Raw genomic sequence first — 16,484 nt, 5'->3', positions numbered from 1 at the left:
TAACATTTTGCCATTTTTGCCTCAGATCTTTTTTTAAAAGAAATAAAGTCTTACATAAAAAACTAAAGCCCCTTTCTCCTATGCATGTTTTTGTACTTTCTGAACATATTTAATTATGAACCACATATACCATTGTGTGTTATTTAAATTCATACTCTGCTGGTGGGAACTTAAGTTGGTAACAGCTTTGGAGAACAATTTGGCAATACCCAGTAGAGATGGCAGCGGTCTGTGTCAGTTATCTCATGCTGCATTACAAACCACCTCAGAACTTAGTGGCTTTACAACTGGGCACACCACCAGTGTCTCGGGGCCTGCTCAGGGACCTGAGGTACAGAGCCGGGAACCAGACCCACCCCCCCAAAACCAGGCACACCGCCAGCACCAAGGAGCATGCCAAAAATATCACCTCCATATGGGTGGCCCACCATAGCCACCGCAATAACCATGGCTGCCGCAAAAGTGGCTAGACAGCACAACCACCACGCAGACAGCCTGCCAGCCAGTGGAGTGCATTGACACAAGGAGAGTCACCAGCAGAGACCAAAGAAGAAGATGTCTCTCTTCACATAGCCCATTCCAGAGTGACAGAAAAAGCATCTGCTCTACAATAATATCGGGGTACCTGAACCTCTCAGCATTGGACAGATCATCTAGGCAACAAATCAACAGAGTAACCATTACTTTTTCACAAGGAGAGAAGAAATCTAGGGTTATCAGAGGTGGGAGGGGAGAGGGAAAGGGGGATGGGGAGAGATTAGACAAGGGGCATAAAGAATTAAGTACGATTTGTAACAAAATATATGCTAGTAATATTGATTTAATCAACATATGTCAGTGTTGAACGCCCAGAATATGTATAATCAATTATGATTCAACAAAAATTAAAAAAAAAAAAAAACTTAGTGGCTTCAGTGTTTTCATATTTCTTTTTATTCTTGAGTTGGGGTGATTGCTCTGCTTGTTTCATGTGAGCTCTTTGACGGTGCTGCATTCAGCGGGGAGGTTGGCTGGGCCAGAAGGCTCAGGATGGCCCCCTTCACATGTCTGGCAGTTATGCTGGTTGTTGGTTGTCTGCCATGTGGCCCTCTTATCTTCCAGTAGGCTAGACTGGTTTCCATGCATAGCATTCTGAGAGCAGTGGTATGAGAAACAGATAGGGAAGTTGCAAGGCCTCTTGAGGCCTGGGCCCTGCTGTTATGGTGTGGATTTCATGTGTTTCATTGGTCAAAGCAAGCACAAGGCCACCTCCACCTTTAGGTGGTAGGAATGGCAAAATCACATTGCATAGGATCATGGAAAGACATGTTGCCTCCATGTTTGAAGATAATCTACCACATGATCGTACTTTGCAATTCAGCTATTTTATTCCTATCTGTTCTAGGGAAACTCTTCACAAAAACAGATATGTACAAAGTTTTTCACTGCAGAATTGTTTATAATAGCAAAAAAGTAAAAACAATTTAACAATCCTTCTAGAAGGAAAATAATGTATGAATTTTAGTTTGTTCATATAATAAACTAAAATCTTAACTAAAATAATTTAAAATAAATAATTTAAATAATTTTAAAATAAATTTTAGGTTATTCATAGAATAGAATATCATATAGAAATTACAATGAATGACCTACATAGATCACCATGAATAATTCTAAAAATAGGTTGAGTGAAAAAAAATCAGATTGGAGAGAATATGGTTAGTGTGATATGTGATAGCCTTGAAGTTTAACATTTGAAGTTTCTCAGGTAGGCTAGTGAGTATTTTGTTTTTGCTTATGTTTTTAAATCAAAGCTTGTTTTTGAATGGGCTCATTAGAGCTTGGTGTTCATGAGTGGCTTCTGTACTTGGATGGCCAGTTAAGCTGTGTTGTTCTCTGGCCAGACTTAGTACTTTAGGCTAGCCATTGGTAACTAGCCCGTGTTTAGTTTGTTGGTCATTTGGTGAAGTGTGTAGCTCTTTCATTTGAGGAAGTGAAGCTCGTTACCGAGGGATGATGAAGGTGCAACTTCATTAGTAATGTTGGAAAAATCATCTTACCATTTGGTGAAGTGTGTAGCTCGTTACCGAGGGATGATGAAGGTGCAACTTCATTAGTAATGTTGGAAAAATCATCTTAGAGTACAATTTATTGAGATATTCATTTTAATACCACCATTTATATTTATACCAATTTAACTTCTCTGAGTTTTCAGTTTCTTATCTGTAAATGGGGAGGATGATATTTATCTCATAGAGTTGTTGGGAAGATTAATTGAGATGGTAATGTATAAAACATTTAGAGCAGTACCCAGTATATGGTAAATGCTCTATAAACAGAAAAAATAACGAGTATATAGGAAGGCATCTATGTTAAGTTCACTTCCAATGGTATTATAATGAATAGGATTACTTTAAAATGGGCTGCTGAAATTATGAAAGTCTATTATAATATTTTTATTATTTTTTGATTATTGTGATACTTTGTATTTTAAAGGAAATTTAAATTTACGAGGTCCTTTCACATTCATTATCTGATTTTGTTCTCAGGACAACTTTGCAAGATAGTTATTTCCGATTAACAGACATGGAATTCCAGTTTCAGGTGAGGTTAAAAGAGCAGTGGTAGTAGAAAGCTTATGGTGGTTCTCATGAAGGCATATTAAAGTAGAAATAATGATACTGTAATATTTTCATTTATATGAGTTATTTTGTGTTTGTGTGCTTTAGCTTCTTAGATTCTGATTTATCTCTGTACTTTGGTTTTTTTTTGCTCCATGTGTAGGGAGGGTGAGATGGAGGAGGGGAGAGGAAAACAGATTGTAGAAGAGTTAAATGTGTTTTAATGCGACTCTTTGGAAAGAGAGATCCACAGCCTCTCTCTCATTCAGATCCAGTAATGTTTATTATCCCCATAACAAAAGTCTTATATTTTAAAATAGCCAGACAGACTGGCAAGAATCTTGTTTTTTGTTTGGAGGTTTTTTTTTGCAAGCATCAGGGATTTAAGGAGAATTCCCTTGGGTGAATGTGGATTAGAATTAACCACCAAGTTGACCGGCCCTGTAGGATTTGCAAGACCAGTGCAATAAGTTTATTTTGTGACTAGTGTTCAAATACATTGATTCAGTAAAATTCTTTCTCAGAGGTAAAAGATATGCATGTTTTTCTTATTTCCTATTTTGATTGTATGTTTAAAAGCTTAAGATAAAACTATAAATTTGTGATCTCCAACCTCCTTGGTTGAATTAAACTATCGGTGGCTGGTATTTTGGGTAATCTCACTTGAATAATTCCCATTTAGGATGTTTTATAATTTTTTAAAAAAATTAGGTATTTCATGTATTAGGTCTTTGTCATCTCTCTTTCCTAGTATCATAAATAAATCACCTTTGACTGTTTAGATGGATTTACTTCCAGGTAAGTAAATTTGACTTTGCTTGGGATCATATGCCAGTGCTAGATTAGTTTTGAAACAGGTTATACTTTATCACTCACCCTAGTACTCTAAAACATTTTAGAAACAAATGATCAATGTTTTTTTGTTTCATCTTACATTTCAGAGTCTCTCTTGATTTTGGAAGAAATACCTGGTAGCAAACATGACTGAGTTCTGGCTCATATCTGCTCCTGGGGAGAAAACCTGTCAGCAAACATGGGAGAAACTGCATGCAGCAACTACAAAGAACAATAATCTTGCTGTCACTTCCAAGTTCAACATTCCTGACTTAAAGGTGAAGCTGCAGTATGCAAAAGTGTATGAGTTCATCCTCAAGAGGAGGGCCACTTTTCTCTTGGTAGAAGTGAGATACCCAAGGATCCTTCATAAGAAAACTCTTTCATCTCTAGCCATGAGCTTAATTTAAAGTGTATCTTGTTTTTTGAGATTTTTAGAAGTAAACTACCAAAATGAAATAACATCTTTTTCTACTTAGACTTTTATGTGCTTTTCTAAATCGTAATGAGAAATCTTATGAAAATATTTGATACATTATTTTCACAAATATGATTTTCAGAAGGGAAAAATCTTAGTTGTATATATATTTAAATATCACAGTGAATTAGTTTTTCTGTTATTAAATTCATATTATGCTGACTAACATTGTAAATGTGTTGCCATAATAGCACCTACTTAATCATACTTGGCAAATCTAATCTAGTTATTTTAGTTAATCTGTTTAACATTTATTGAAGATCAGTAATCTAGCAACCTCAAAGTGAAGTAGGCTGCTAGTAATCAGTTGGCTGAACTTTTGTAAAGAATGGAAGAGATCATGATAATTACATTTTGCTGGTAACTAACTAAGTGAGGCAGTCAGAGGCAGCATTCATTTAAGAAATAGTTAAAATTACAGGTTTTTAATATTTTTGGAGTTACAGATTTCTTTGAGATGGGACATTTCCTTCAAAACATGCTCATTTACACGCGGTTTTGCATACAAATTCAGTTACAGACCTTCTTATGCATACCCATGGACCTCCTGCTTAACAGCCCATGTTGTTAACCAGAACTTCAAAAGACCCACTGTCAGTGAACAGTACAAGCACAGGCCTGCCTTTGAGGAGTCTTCACATCTTAAGTGGAGCTCGTACCCATGAATTAGAGGATTATCTTGTACATGAAATGTCTGGCAAATATCTTTTAACCACACTTACACATTATGAAGTAAAATACAGAGAGCTTAAGATTTGTGGGCCCTTCAAATCAAATGTTCTATCATCTTATTAAACAAATGAAACCTGAATAATAAAATGCTGTATTTCCCTTCTAGGTTGGCACACTGGATGTATTGGTTGGCTTGTCAGATGAACTGGCTAAACTGGATGCGTTTGTAGAAGGGTAATGTACTTACATACATGGAGCAGAGCAAAATGGGAGACACTATTATCAGGCTACCTAGACATTGGGTTTATCAAGGGGGTATACTCTGCTTATTGGGGTGGTTTTAGAAAATGACTTTTTTTTTCTTTGTAAACCAACTTTATAAAGTTCAATTTACATACTATAAAATGCATCTGTTTGAAGTGTGAAAATGGTGATTCTCTTTTTAATATCTTTATTGAGATATAATTTACATGCCACGCAATCACCTGTTTAAAGTGTACAATTCAATGATTTTTAGTATTGTCACAGATTTTTAGTGTTGTCACAATTATGCAGCCATTACCACAATCAGTTTTGGAAGGTTTTCATCACCCTCTCAATGTCCTGTTCCTGTTCCCATTAGCAGTCACTCCCTGTCCCCCACCACCCACTAACCTACTTTCAGACAGTATAGATTTGCCTATTCTGGATGTTTCGTGTAAATGGAATACAGTACATGGTCTTTTGTGACTGGCCATCAGAATAATTGTCCTAAGCCCTGTTTGAACCATGTTACATCTTTGTCTAGGGTCTGTCATTAGAGGCTACCTGTCTGCAGTCTGGTCTCCCGCCACCTTCGTTGCCTAAGCTCTCATACTTCTGAGCATGCCACTTTGGTCATTCTGGACCTCTCACCATTCTCTGCCCACTGCTTTTCCACTTCTCCTTATCTTGACTCATATGATGCCCCTTGGCAAGAATATACTTTCTTCCCTTGTAACCATCCTTTCAAACCCATTTGTATCCTCCACTGCCCTCTCATGAGCCATTATGCTTTCTTGACTATACGATTAGTAACTGGAAACGATCCCTTTTTCCTTTATCCTTTTCTGTCTGTAACCTGGTAATCTCAGCTGACACTTACCTCAGATTGTTTTGTGTTTAGTCATTTACATATTTTTGTATTTCTCCAATTAAATTTTAAGCAGTGCAGGGTAATGATTTTGTCTTGTATAATTTTGAATTGCATCTAGGGCCTAGAGGCAGACATGGAATGGGGGAAAGAACACTGGACTCAAAGTCAAGACACCACATTTCTAGTCACAGCTCTGCCATCAGCTTGACTGGTCTTGTGACTCTGAATAAGTTACTTATTCTCTTTATACCTCAGAGTCTTACTTATAAAATGAAGGGATTGAAAAGGTCATATCAAAATACCTTGGTAGTTTTGACACTATGGTTTCCTCTACAGTATAGCTCCTTGTAAATAGTGGAAACGCAATAAATAGTTCATGGACAAATAATGTAGGACCTCATTCTTCATTATAACTGTTGTTTATGTTCTATTGCCTGTTGGATACCTTTCATAAGTAAGCACAGTGTCTGGCATACGCAATAAATAGTTCATGGACAAATAATGTAGGACCTCATTCTTCATTATGACTGTTGTTTATGTTCTATTGCCTGTTGGATACCTTTCATAAGTAAGCACAGTGTCTGGCATGTAGTAATAGGTACATGGTGAATGCCGGTTCCCTGTCTCTTCATTTGTTCTTGGACCTTGCAGTCAGATCCATGGTTGCAGTTTCTTAGCTCTTTGTAGACTGTTTTCTCACTAGCTTCCCATTACTTTCCTCGTGGACTAATAAACACATTGCATGTAGTCTCCATAAAATCTTACAGCATTCAGTTAATTTTTGCATGTAACAAAATCTTGGTCTATTTTATCCTTAAAACATTTTAGGATAGGACCCATTTTTTCTGTATCATATAGATATGTATAATGGGAACATATGTAATCAAATTCATGTCTTTATGTAATATATTCATTGTATAGCATGGAATTTAGGTCTTTTTCTTAAAAATGGTTGTTGATTTTTTTTTTTTTTCTTCTCAGGGTGGTTAAGAAAGTGGCTCAATACATGGCTGATGTATTGGAGGATAGTAAAGATAAAGTTCAGGAGAATCTTTTGGCCAATGGAGGTAAGCCAATGTTTTATGATTTGATAACTGTTTTTGTTTTGATAATTGTTATTGTATTTTAATTATTATTATTACTGAATTAGATGATACTGAAAGTATCTTGTCCCCTAAAATATAATGTTATGTAAGACAGTTTTACATAATATATAATATAGCTTATAATATGATGTCAAGTCTTCTGCAAAAGTGATATCACAAAGATTTACCTTAGTTCTTTCCAGGATCTATCTGTCAACTCATATTTACAAGTAACTTTCCAGGTTATATATCTCAGCATTGTTTTAGTTGAATATATGCTGTTTTCTCTAGCTTTTTGTATTTAATAGCATCCAACTGCTAAAGCCTTAGAATAGAAATGATTAATTTTATTGCAGAGTAATGTCTCCTCCATTCAAAGTTAAATAAGGCATTTCTTTACCTAGTACCCATAAAATAATCTACTGACTTCTCTGTAGCTAGAAGCTAATATTTACATATGGTTTGCTGTACGTAATAATGGCTTTATAAAGATGGCTTTAACCTCATTGTCATTTGTGCTTGTATTTGTTGTTTTCTTATGAAATAACACTTTAGCATTTGCTTCATTTTAAATTAGGTTCATCTTTAGTGATATGTCATTATAATAGGAAATAACCCTTTCTTTTCATTATATACTGTATTGCCTGCTGTGATAAGGTCACTGTATTTTAAATCCAGTATTCCTCTAATCTCATTTCTTCTTGCAAGTAATAGATGCTCAATAAATATATATTTAATTAGTTAAAAATATAGTAATCTGCAGTCTGGTCTCCCGCCACCTTCGTTGCCTAAGCTCTCATACTTCTGAGCATGCCACTTTGGTCATTCTGGACCTCTCACCATTCTCTGCCCACTGCTTTTCCACTTCTCCTTATCTTGACTCATATGATGCCCCTTGGCAAGAATATACTTTCTTCCCTTGTAACCATCCTTTCAAACCCATTTGTATCCTTCACTGCCCTCTCATGAGCCATTATGCTTTCTTGACTATACGATTAGTAACTGGAAACGATCCCTTTTTCCTTGGGACAGAAGGTAGATATGTTAATTTATGGTGCCTTTACTGATGATCTTCTAGGTATTTCATGAACTAGGCAGTCAGTCTAGTAGGTGGAATGGCCGTTGACAGTCTGTATGACAGTGCATCTAAGATTGCTTTTGGAAATATTATCTGTTGACTCATTGGTATTATGTAAGGAGAAATTGAGGAGAGAAGGATATTTTGATATGAATTACTTTTGTCAGCTAGCTTTGCCATACTTGACATTTGGTTTTTCTGACCTTGGTCCCATTAGACTTAAGGGGTAAAGTTGTTTTGATTACTGAATTTCTTGGGAGTTAGCTGTTGAGTGTCTCTTGGCTCTACATTTCTTATTCTTCCCATTCAAAAGTGAAAGAGTCCATGTTTTGAAGATTGTTGAAGTGTAGACTTCTAGAAACAGTCATCACATGGTTTTAACAGACAAGTTTATTTTCAATTTGTTTGGGTAAGTTGTCAAAGAACATACTTTTATCAGATTCTACTTATTGAAGAGACAATTTGAAGTAGTTTCTTAATCTTTGTGTCTCTTCTACATATGAGGCATATCATGGATAGGTACATATTCCATTTAAGTCATCAAATTAGAAGGAGCATATTAATATAGATATATAAAATTTTGAGTAAGGAGAAGAAATCACAAGGTAAAAATTTTTATTAACTCATATTACTTAATATAGTTTTACATTTATTTAATTAGGACTCTTCTTTCAATTGACATTTTTGCTGATTTTCTCAATGCCAATTTCAGCATTGAAATGTATTGCTCTGATCAGTTATGTTTCAATAAAAAAAATGGATTGCTCTATAAAAAAACTGTAAAATAAATTCTGTTGCTTCTCTTTAGTAATTATTCCTTATTTCAGTTGACTTGGTTACTTATATAACAAGGTTCCAGTGGGATATGGCCAAATATCCAATCAAGCAGTCCCTGAAAAATATTTCTGAAATAATTGCCAAGGTAAGATATAAAAATTGACACAGGAGTATTGATTTGTGTTGGCTTTGTTTATTTTATAATTTAGCTATGAAATACTTTCTAGGTTTTCAACAAGCAACTTAATTATGTTACAGATACAAACAGGAGGTAAGACATTTAGATGTTAAAGATGTTAAAAAGTATAACACTTTGGGCCGGCCCGGTGGCGCACTGCTACAGTGCGTCGCTTGGGAACGCGGCGGCACTCCCGCCGAGGGTTCGGATCCCACATACAGACCGGTTCCCGCTCACTGGTTGAGCGAGGGGCGGGCACAGCACCGAGGGTTGCGATCCCATTGCTGGTCCCAGTCCGGTACGGGCGCAACACTGAGGGTTGCGGTCCGTTGCCGGACACGAAAAAAGACAAAAAGGGAAAAAAAAAAAAAGTATAACACTTTCATGTGTAGTTTATCTAAGTTGTATAGTTTACTTATTTATGTGGTTAACTTATATTGCACCAATAATGTTTAAATAAAAAGAAACTTTAAAATTCTGTAATTATTATTTATACAAATTTTAAAGGTAACAGGTCATGTAGAATAGGAAATTGAAATTTATTAAAGATTTATATCATTCAGGAAGATGATAGTAGTCACTCAAATATGTTAATATGCAGTACTTGTTAAGACATTAAACTTTATGGGTTCTCTTCATTCCTTCTGACTATTTAGTATTGTTCCTCTGCCTAAAAAAATGCCTGTATTCATGTACTACATGCTTTTATGTACAGTTTCAGAAAGTACATGGACACTGAAGCCAATCTATGAACCTAAGTTAAGAGCTCTTTTTATATTGAGAAGTCCTTGAGCTTGAGAGAAAATATAAAAGTCTTAACAGAAACTATAATGAGGCAAAATAGACAAGGACTATTAATTGTTTGCCAGCAGTCTTGATGACCTGGCTGGGGCAAAACTATGGTTTAAATTATCGGACACTTTGCTTGTCTCCCAGTGACTTTAGTTGGACAGTGTAAATGAATGGACTTATCAAAGAGTTTAATGTCTTATATAATTTTTTTTTTAAATGAGTGGTTTGATCATATAAAGTGGTGCTCTTACTATGAGTGATCTTATTTTCTTTTGATCCTTATCAAGGATTTAATCTTCTGCTTCCTGATTCTATTATAGATAAGGAAACAGGCTCAGAGAGGTGAAGTGACTGACCCTAGTGCTACACAACTAATAATGGTAGAGCTTAGTTGAAACCAGTTCTTTAAATATTAAATCTACTTTGTGTTTTCTCCCTAAGTAGTTAGTAGTTTCAGTCATCTTTTGAAAAATTACTTTTGTAAACTCAGCTACAATTTTAATTTCATTGAGGAAATATTTTGCATAATAATACAGGTTGAGTATTCCTTACCTGAAATGCTTGGGACCAAAAGTGTTTCACATTCAGATTTTTTTGGATTTTGGAAAATTTGCAGAATATATGTTGGTTGACATTCCTAACCTGAAAATCTGAAATCTCAAATGCTCCAGTGAGCATTGCCTTTGAGTGTCATGTCAGTGCTCCTTTGAGCACATTAGTGCTCAGCAAGTTTTGGGTTTTGGAGCATTTCTGATTTTGGATTTTTGAGTTAGAGATACTCAACATGTGGTGGAGTTTGTAACAACAAAACTGTGTAATTCAGTTCTTTTTGGAAATAAATCCTTCAATCTTGTTAACTGAAGCCTTTTTAATTAGTAATTTCCAAACCCAGTGACCTAGATTTTATTTCCATGGTTTAAGAAGTAATATAGTAGTAATAATTAAAATACATGTAGAATAAAACATTATCTTTAGTACAAAAGATTCATATGGAATTTATATTAAAAATGAAACAGGTTATTTTAAAAATAATAGAATATTCTCACATCAGAAACTAGTGGTGGTGTATTGCACACAGGTGTGGATATTCAACTCTGTACCCCACACATATGTATAGTCAACTATGTTTCAATAAAAAAAAATAAATAAATAAAGTAAAATAAAAAGCTTACTTTTTTAAAGGTTACTGTTAATAAAATAAAAAGATAAGTTAGAGACATGGAGAAAATATTCACAATGCACATATCTTTCAAAGTACTTCTATGCAGAACATATATATATATATATATATATAGAGTGGTGTTTTTCTGTAGAAGGTAAAGTTCAGCCACTTTAATTGCCTGTTTCTCTTTTTCTTTTTTGAAGGGAGTTACTCAGATTGATAATGACCTGAAATCTCGAGCATCTGCATACAATAACTTGAAAGGGAACCTTCAGAACTTGGAGCGAAAGAATGCGTAAGCATATCAAGTATATGTGAATATGAAGAATTGGGGAAGCACATTAGCATGCACTCAATGAGATACTTTTGGGGTTTAGATTGTTATAGTTTATGCTGTTTGTGTAATCAAAATGGTGTTCTTTTTAATTTCATGAAGAAAAGTTCATTAAGGTAAGTTTACAGAATTCAGACAGATGTGAGGCTGGTTTATTATACTTGCTTCGTAAATAATACTTGTGAACCAGGTCCTGGTTTATGCCCTTTCCACATTTGATATTTCACTGAAAAATTGTCTTAAAATTAATTGTTTTAAATCCAATCATAGTTTAATTGCACAGCAATTATTGCTTAATAGAATTTTATAGAAGAATCCTTTTATGATGTAATAATTCTATAATTGATCTGTTTTCCAAGTTTAGATTTTTCACAAATTAAGTTTTCTTAAACTAGGACACACTTGTTTTGGTTGTTCTCCAGTGTAGCTTTAAGCATGTATGTATTCAAGTTGTTCATTTATATCTCAGTGGGAGAGTTGGTTGGATACTATCAGGGATACAAAGAGGGCAAGACATTTTCATTATGGGAAGATCACTACTGGAAGACCAATGAAGACTGATTTGAAAGAGCTGATTATTGGGTTAACTTACCCAACTATCAGGGATACAAAGAGGGCAAGACATTTTCATTATGGGAAGAGCACTACTGGAAGACCAATGAAGACTGATTTGAAAGAGCTGATTATTGGGTTAACTTACCCAAATTGCCTGGTATCAAATGATACCCAGGGAGATGAAGGAAAACAAAAGGTTGTGCCTAGATGACATAATTTCATAATTATGATGAAATAGACTTAAATCGATATGTAATGAGTAGCACTTCCCAGTCAAGATATTACATATGTAATCAAGAGAAGAGCTGAGTTTTAATAATTAAAGCAAACACAAAGTAGACACTAGAGGCAAATTTTGATAAATGTTGACATTTCTTTGCTTGCAGGGGTGGAATATATTTGGCCAAATGTTGACTTCTTATAAAGTAAAAATTTTAAAACTAATTCTTCTCTTGAGATGTATATGTAGTATATGTGAGTATGATTAGTCTGCTGTTGTGTTACAGAAGCACATAATTATCAGACTAATGATGTTTTTCTTATTCCTCAGAGGAAGTTTGCTAACCAGAAGTCTAGCAGAAATTGTGAAGAAGGATGACTTTGTTCTTGATTCAGAGTATCTTATCACATTACTGGTGGTAGTTCCCAAGTATGTCTTCTTACTATAAAAGGTTTTTACTGTATGAGAAAATGTTAGTATCTGGTCTGGTATTGCAGTTTGAAGTTTTTCATAAAAACCAGTGTAAAAGAAATATAACTTTGTTATTCATCCTATCAACCAACATTTAGTCATGTGGCATATACAGTAGAATTTAGTTCATAACCTGGTAATGGAGACATATCAATTATAAATTGAGGTTCCAAATCAAATTTAGCAGCTTGGTAGAGTTGGCTCATTAAAAAATTAATTAATGCTAAATTATTGGATGTTTTTAGAATACAAATTTTAGATTTTTCAAAATAGAAAGTTCTTTATATTTATTTTTCTGAAAAATCTTTGGTTAAGATGAATTAAACCTTATTACAAGTAAAGAATGGATTAGATCAGGGGTTAACAAACTTTTTTCTATAAAGAACCAGGTAGTATTTTAGGTTTTGTGAGCTGTTTGATCTCTGTCACATTATTCGGTTCTGTCATGTCAACTTTGTGTTAATAGCTGAAGCAGCCATACACAGTATGTAAACGAATGAATGTGACTATGTTTAAATAAAACCTTCTGTGTTAATTAATATTTAATCATAGTTAATCTTGGTAAGATGAAACCTTTGGACCCTTGTAGGAAGATTAGAATTCGTGTGTGTGTGTAATTCTATTGGTTTCACTTCTGACTAACACTGAAGTCTTGCTATCAAGGAATCTTCAGAGGATCTAAAGTGAGGTGGGAGATTTGGGGCCTTTTCAGAGCATCATTGCATGAATGCTTCCTTGCTGTGTTCTGTATTTTTATCTGGTTAGGAGACTGGAAATACTGTAAAATGATGCATCCTAGAAAGGGGAGAAAAAGCACCTCCATGGAATTTGCAGTGGCTACAGTATTATCTGACCTCTGCATTTTTCTCCCTTCACTGCGGTATGCAGACTTTTGGATTTTTCTTTGCCCATGGAGAAGGGCCTAAAACTAAGGGTTTGGTTCCAGAAGTTTTATTTTGTATTTTAGTTACATAACTTCCCCTCCTATACTGGAACACTGATTATTTATAACAAACTTCTGTGTTTCTGTGCTTTTATACTATGTAGGAAAATAATCTTTGCCTAGATAAAAGACTTGTCTCATTCAGTCTTTATTTAAAAGTTGTATATAAAACTAGAAATTTTCATAGTATTCTGTACTCTGTAATTAAAACATAGGACCTAAAGAACCTTACATAGAAATTATTTTCTATCCGGGCCTACAAACACCATAATTCTTTTTTTTAAATCTCAAGCATACTTCTCTCTCCCACACCCCCAGAAGCCTATGATAACCTTTACAGAAGGATGTTGCACAATGTCCATGGCAACATAGTTTACTGTCACTCCATTTGCTCATTGTTTTCTGGTACTCTTTGCTTTCTGTAAATGTAGTTTTATTCAGCCATTCAGAATGTCCACAGAATAGAAATAATAGTGATTTCAGCATGGCCTTTTTCTTTTTTTAAAAAATGAGGCATAGTATATATCAACTGAACAATCTGAAAATAATTTAGAATCTATACAGTGCTTTACTTCCTTCCTAGACTTAGTTCTAGGGTGTGCCTCTTTCGCAATACTTACTGGATATCAGAGGGTGGTGATCTGTATTTCCTGCTTCACTCTGTGTATTTGAAATGCGTTCTCAGTAGGAAACTTGGGCTTTTTGTTAAATAGATTTGAGGTACGCTTACTGTAGCCAGATTTCCTATTTGCTCCGTATTATTTTCTTCCTGGATATGGCAGGAAGTAGGACTTGTTTCTCTCTTTCAATGCTTACTGTACTTTTTCTGCAGGTTAAACCACAATGACTGGATTAAGCAGTATGAAACACTAGCTGAAATGGTAGTTCCAAGGTCTAGCAAGTAAGTAGTAGTCGTTGTAAAACCGTTTGTTTTCTAGAATTCCTTTTATAATTTGAATGTTTGATTAGGAAATATCTTTCTGTCTTTCCTTTGTGATAAAGTTACAGTTTTAGAACCATAATTTTTACCTTGTAAGCGAGTTCTGTTAACTCTGGTTACAATTTGAGACCTGGAAGGGACTTGGCACAATCTGTTTGATGCCCTGATATTTATAGCTATAGAGTTTGAGGCCAGCGAGGTGAGGTATTTGCCCAGAGTCACACATCTCATTCATACAGGTTCAGAACGAGAACCCAGGTCTCTGGTGTGGTACTTTTTCTGCTGCACTGTGCTGCCTTCTGAAAATTATCCATTAATTGTTTATTGCGTACCTACTATGTTTATGATTCCTCATTTTACCTTGCAAAGGAAGTGTACCAGAATGGCTACTAGAGTGCCGTGTTGATCTCTAAATCTCTATTTGAGCATAAACTTTACCTAATCTGTACACTGCTTTAAAAGAAAAAAAAACTTTATTAAGCACTTTTTTATTTATGGATTTAACATACATTGTTTAATTTTATATTTACAGTAACTCTGCAAAGCTGTTTGGGCAGTTATTATAATAGGTGAGGAAGTAAAAATGCTTAAATAGTTGCCTAAGGCTATGGCTGTTTAAGGGTCCAGTGGCAAAGTAAGGACTATACCTCAGATCTTTTAATTCTAGGTCCTGTACTCTTTTAACACCACTCCATGTCATTTTCTCCTGTATTCTGTCATTGCCACACAAGATGTTCTTGGAGAAAATATTAAATGCAGTGTATATGCACCCCAGAGGATTCTTTTGTGTATATGTGCCTCAAGAAGAGAATTAGAATTAGTAAGGTCAGGCCCATGAAATATTTTCTTTTCCAGTTTCATTGTGTCATATGGGAGGTAGCTTAGTATAATGGAAAGAGTCCTGGACCCAGGGATATGAGGTCTATTGCTGGTTCTGCTACCAACTTGCTGTGTGACCTGGGGTAAGTGTTCTAACTTCTCTGGGCCTCATTTTCTTTGTCTGTAAAATGAGTATAGCACCTTCCCTGTGTATGTTATGAACTTCTTTCAAGGCTAGATAGAGTATACAAAACACAAGGTAATGCTGTTGTAGTTTCATAAATGTTGATCTTTTGAGAACTAAATCAGAAATCTGTGCTCATGAATTTTTTTTTCTGGTTTGGAATACCGTTCATTCAAACCAGTCTTTCTTCATGGTAAACTGAAGACTACGATTGTGTCTTGTTATTGTTATTCACTTAGGTTGTTTTTCCTGACAGATAATACCTTTTTATGTGTAGGGCATTAAAGCCATAGAGGTTCACTTTATGTCTAGGAGGCAGTTGAAGGAGGAGGGTGGGGACCTGATATGCACAGAGTGCCCTCCAAAGGTGGACAAATGCCAAGCCAGATTTTCAGGTTGTGGTGTGTTGGCTAGTTAAGTAGGCCCAGCTTTACTCTGAAAGAAGGACTTGGAAAAATATTACTTCAGAGATTTAGGTATTTTGAAAATTATTTTAGTTTAAAGGAAAAAATGTCAGGCAAGAACAGTTTAATGCAGTCATTACTTGTCTTCTGAATGACCCGTAAGTACACATTGACCTGAGAGTTCCCAACCCTTTCTCTGTGAAAACATCTGTTCTATCTATGTCTCTGTTCAAAGTACATTGAGAATCGCAGACTCAAAAACTTACCTGTTTAAATTTAGTCATAGAGAACATAGCACTAGCTCAGATAGCACCATGAAGAATACGTGCAGTTCATGTAGAGCAAACAGGCTTTGGTGGGTTTGTCTGGAATTTTGTCCACTATTTAGAAACGATCTCTATGACTTGACGCTGAAGATTTTTGCTTATAGTAAATAACATTTTTGAGTAATTACTATGAGGTAGTCATTGTTCTAAGTGTATTACACAAATTAAGTCAATTATTATAGGTGGTAACACTTTCACTCGTTGCTTTGTGGCTTGATACTTGAGTCATCATTGTTGGGAGCAGTGAAGATGAAAGTAGAATTTTGAGGTAGAAGAATAGATTGAAAAATACCATCTGGGGCCGGCCCGGTGGCGCACTGCTACAGTGCGCCGCTTGGGAAGCGCAGCGGCACTCCTGCCGAGGGTTCGGATCCCACATACAGACCGGTTCCCGCTCACTGGCTGAGCGAGGTGCGGGAGCAACACTGAGGGTTGCGATCCCGTTGCCGGTCCGGTCCGGGCGCAACACTGAGGGTTGTGATCCGTTGCCGGACACGAAAAAAAAAAAAATACCATCT

General features: G+C 35.4%; 1 protein-coding gene across 2 annotated transcripts in view; it reads left to right on the top strand.

Moving 5' to 3' along the window:
• ATP6V1C1 (ATPase, H+ transporting, lysosomal 42kDa, V1 subunit C1) overlaps window positions 1–16,484 on the top strand; it is a 45,101-nt gene that overhangs the window by 17,930 nt on the left and 10,687 nt on the right. The window contains exons 2-9 of one of the 2 annotated variants that reach the window (XM_008576088.1): window positions 2,529–2,583; window positions 3,542–3,712; window positions 4,751–4,818; window positions 6,680–6,765; window positions 8,689–8,783; window positions 10,974–11,065; window positions 12,210–12,308; window positions 14,126–14,194. In XM_008576088.1, the coding sequence (XP_008574310.1) occupies window positions 3,581–3,712; window positions 4,751–4,818; window positions 6,680–6,765; window positions 8,689–8,783; window positions 10,974–11,065; window positions 12,210–12,308; window positions 14,126–14,194 (641 nt within the window). In that variant the 5' untranslated portion in view covers window positions 2,529–2,583; window positions 3,542–3,580. The remainder of the gene's footprint in view (window positions 1–2,528; window positions 2,584–3,541; window positions 3,713–4,750; window positions 4,819–6,679; window positions 6,766–8,688; window positions 8,784–10,973; window positions 11,066–12,209; window positions 12,309–14,125; window positions 14,195–16,484) is intronic. The other variant, XM_008576087.1, reaches the window with a different exon arrangement.

This window comes from Galeopterus variegatus, unplaced genomic scaffold, assembly GCF_000696425.1.
Source record: "Galeopterus variegatus unplaced genomic scaffold, G_variegatus-3.0.2 Scaffold1285, whole genome shotgun sequence".
Taxonomy (NCBI): domain Eukaryota; kingdom Metazoa; phylum Chordata; class Mammalia; order Dermoptera; family Cynocephalidae; genus Galeopterus; species Galeopterus variegatus.
Note: the sequence above shows the minus strand (reverse complement) of the source record. Positions and strands in the feature narration are given on the sequence as shown.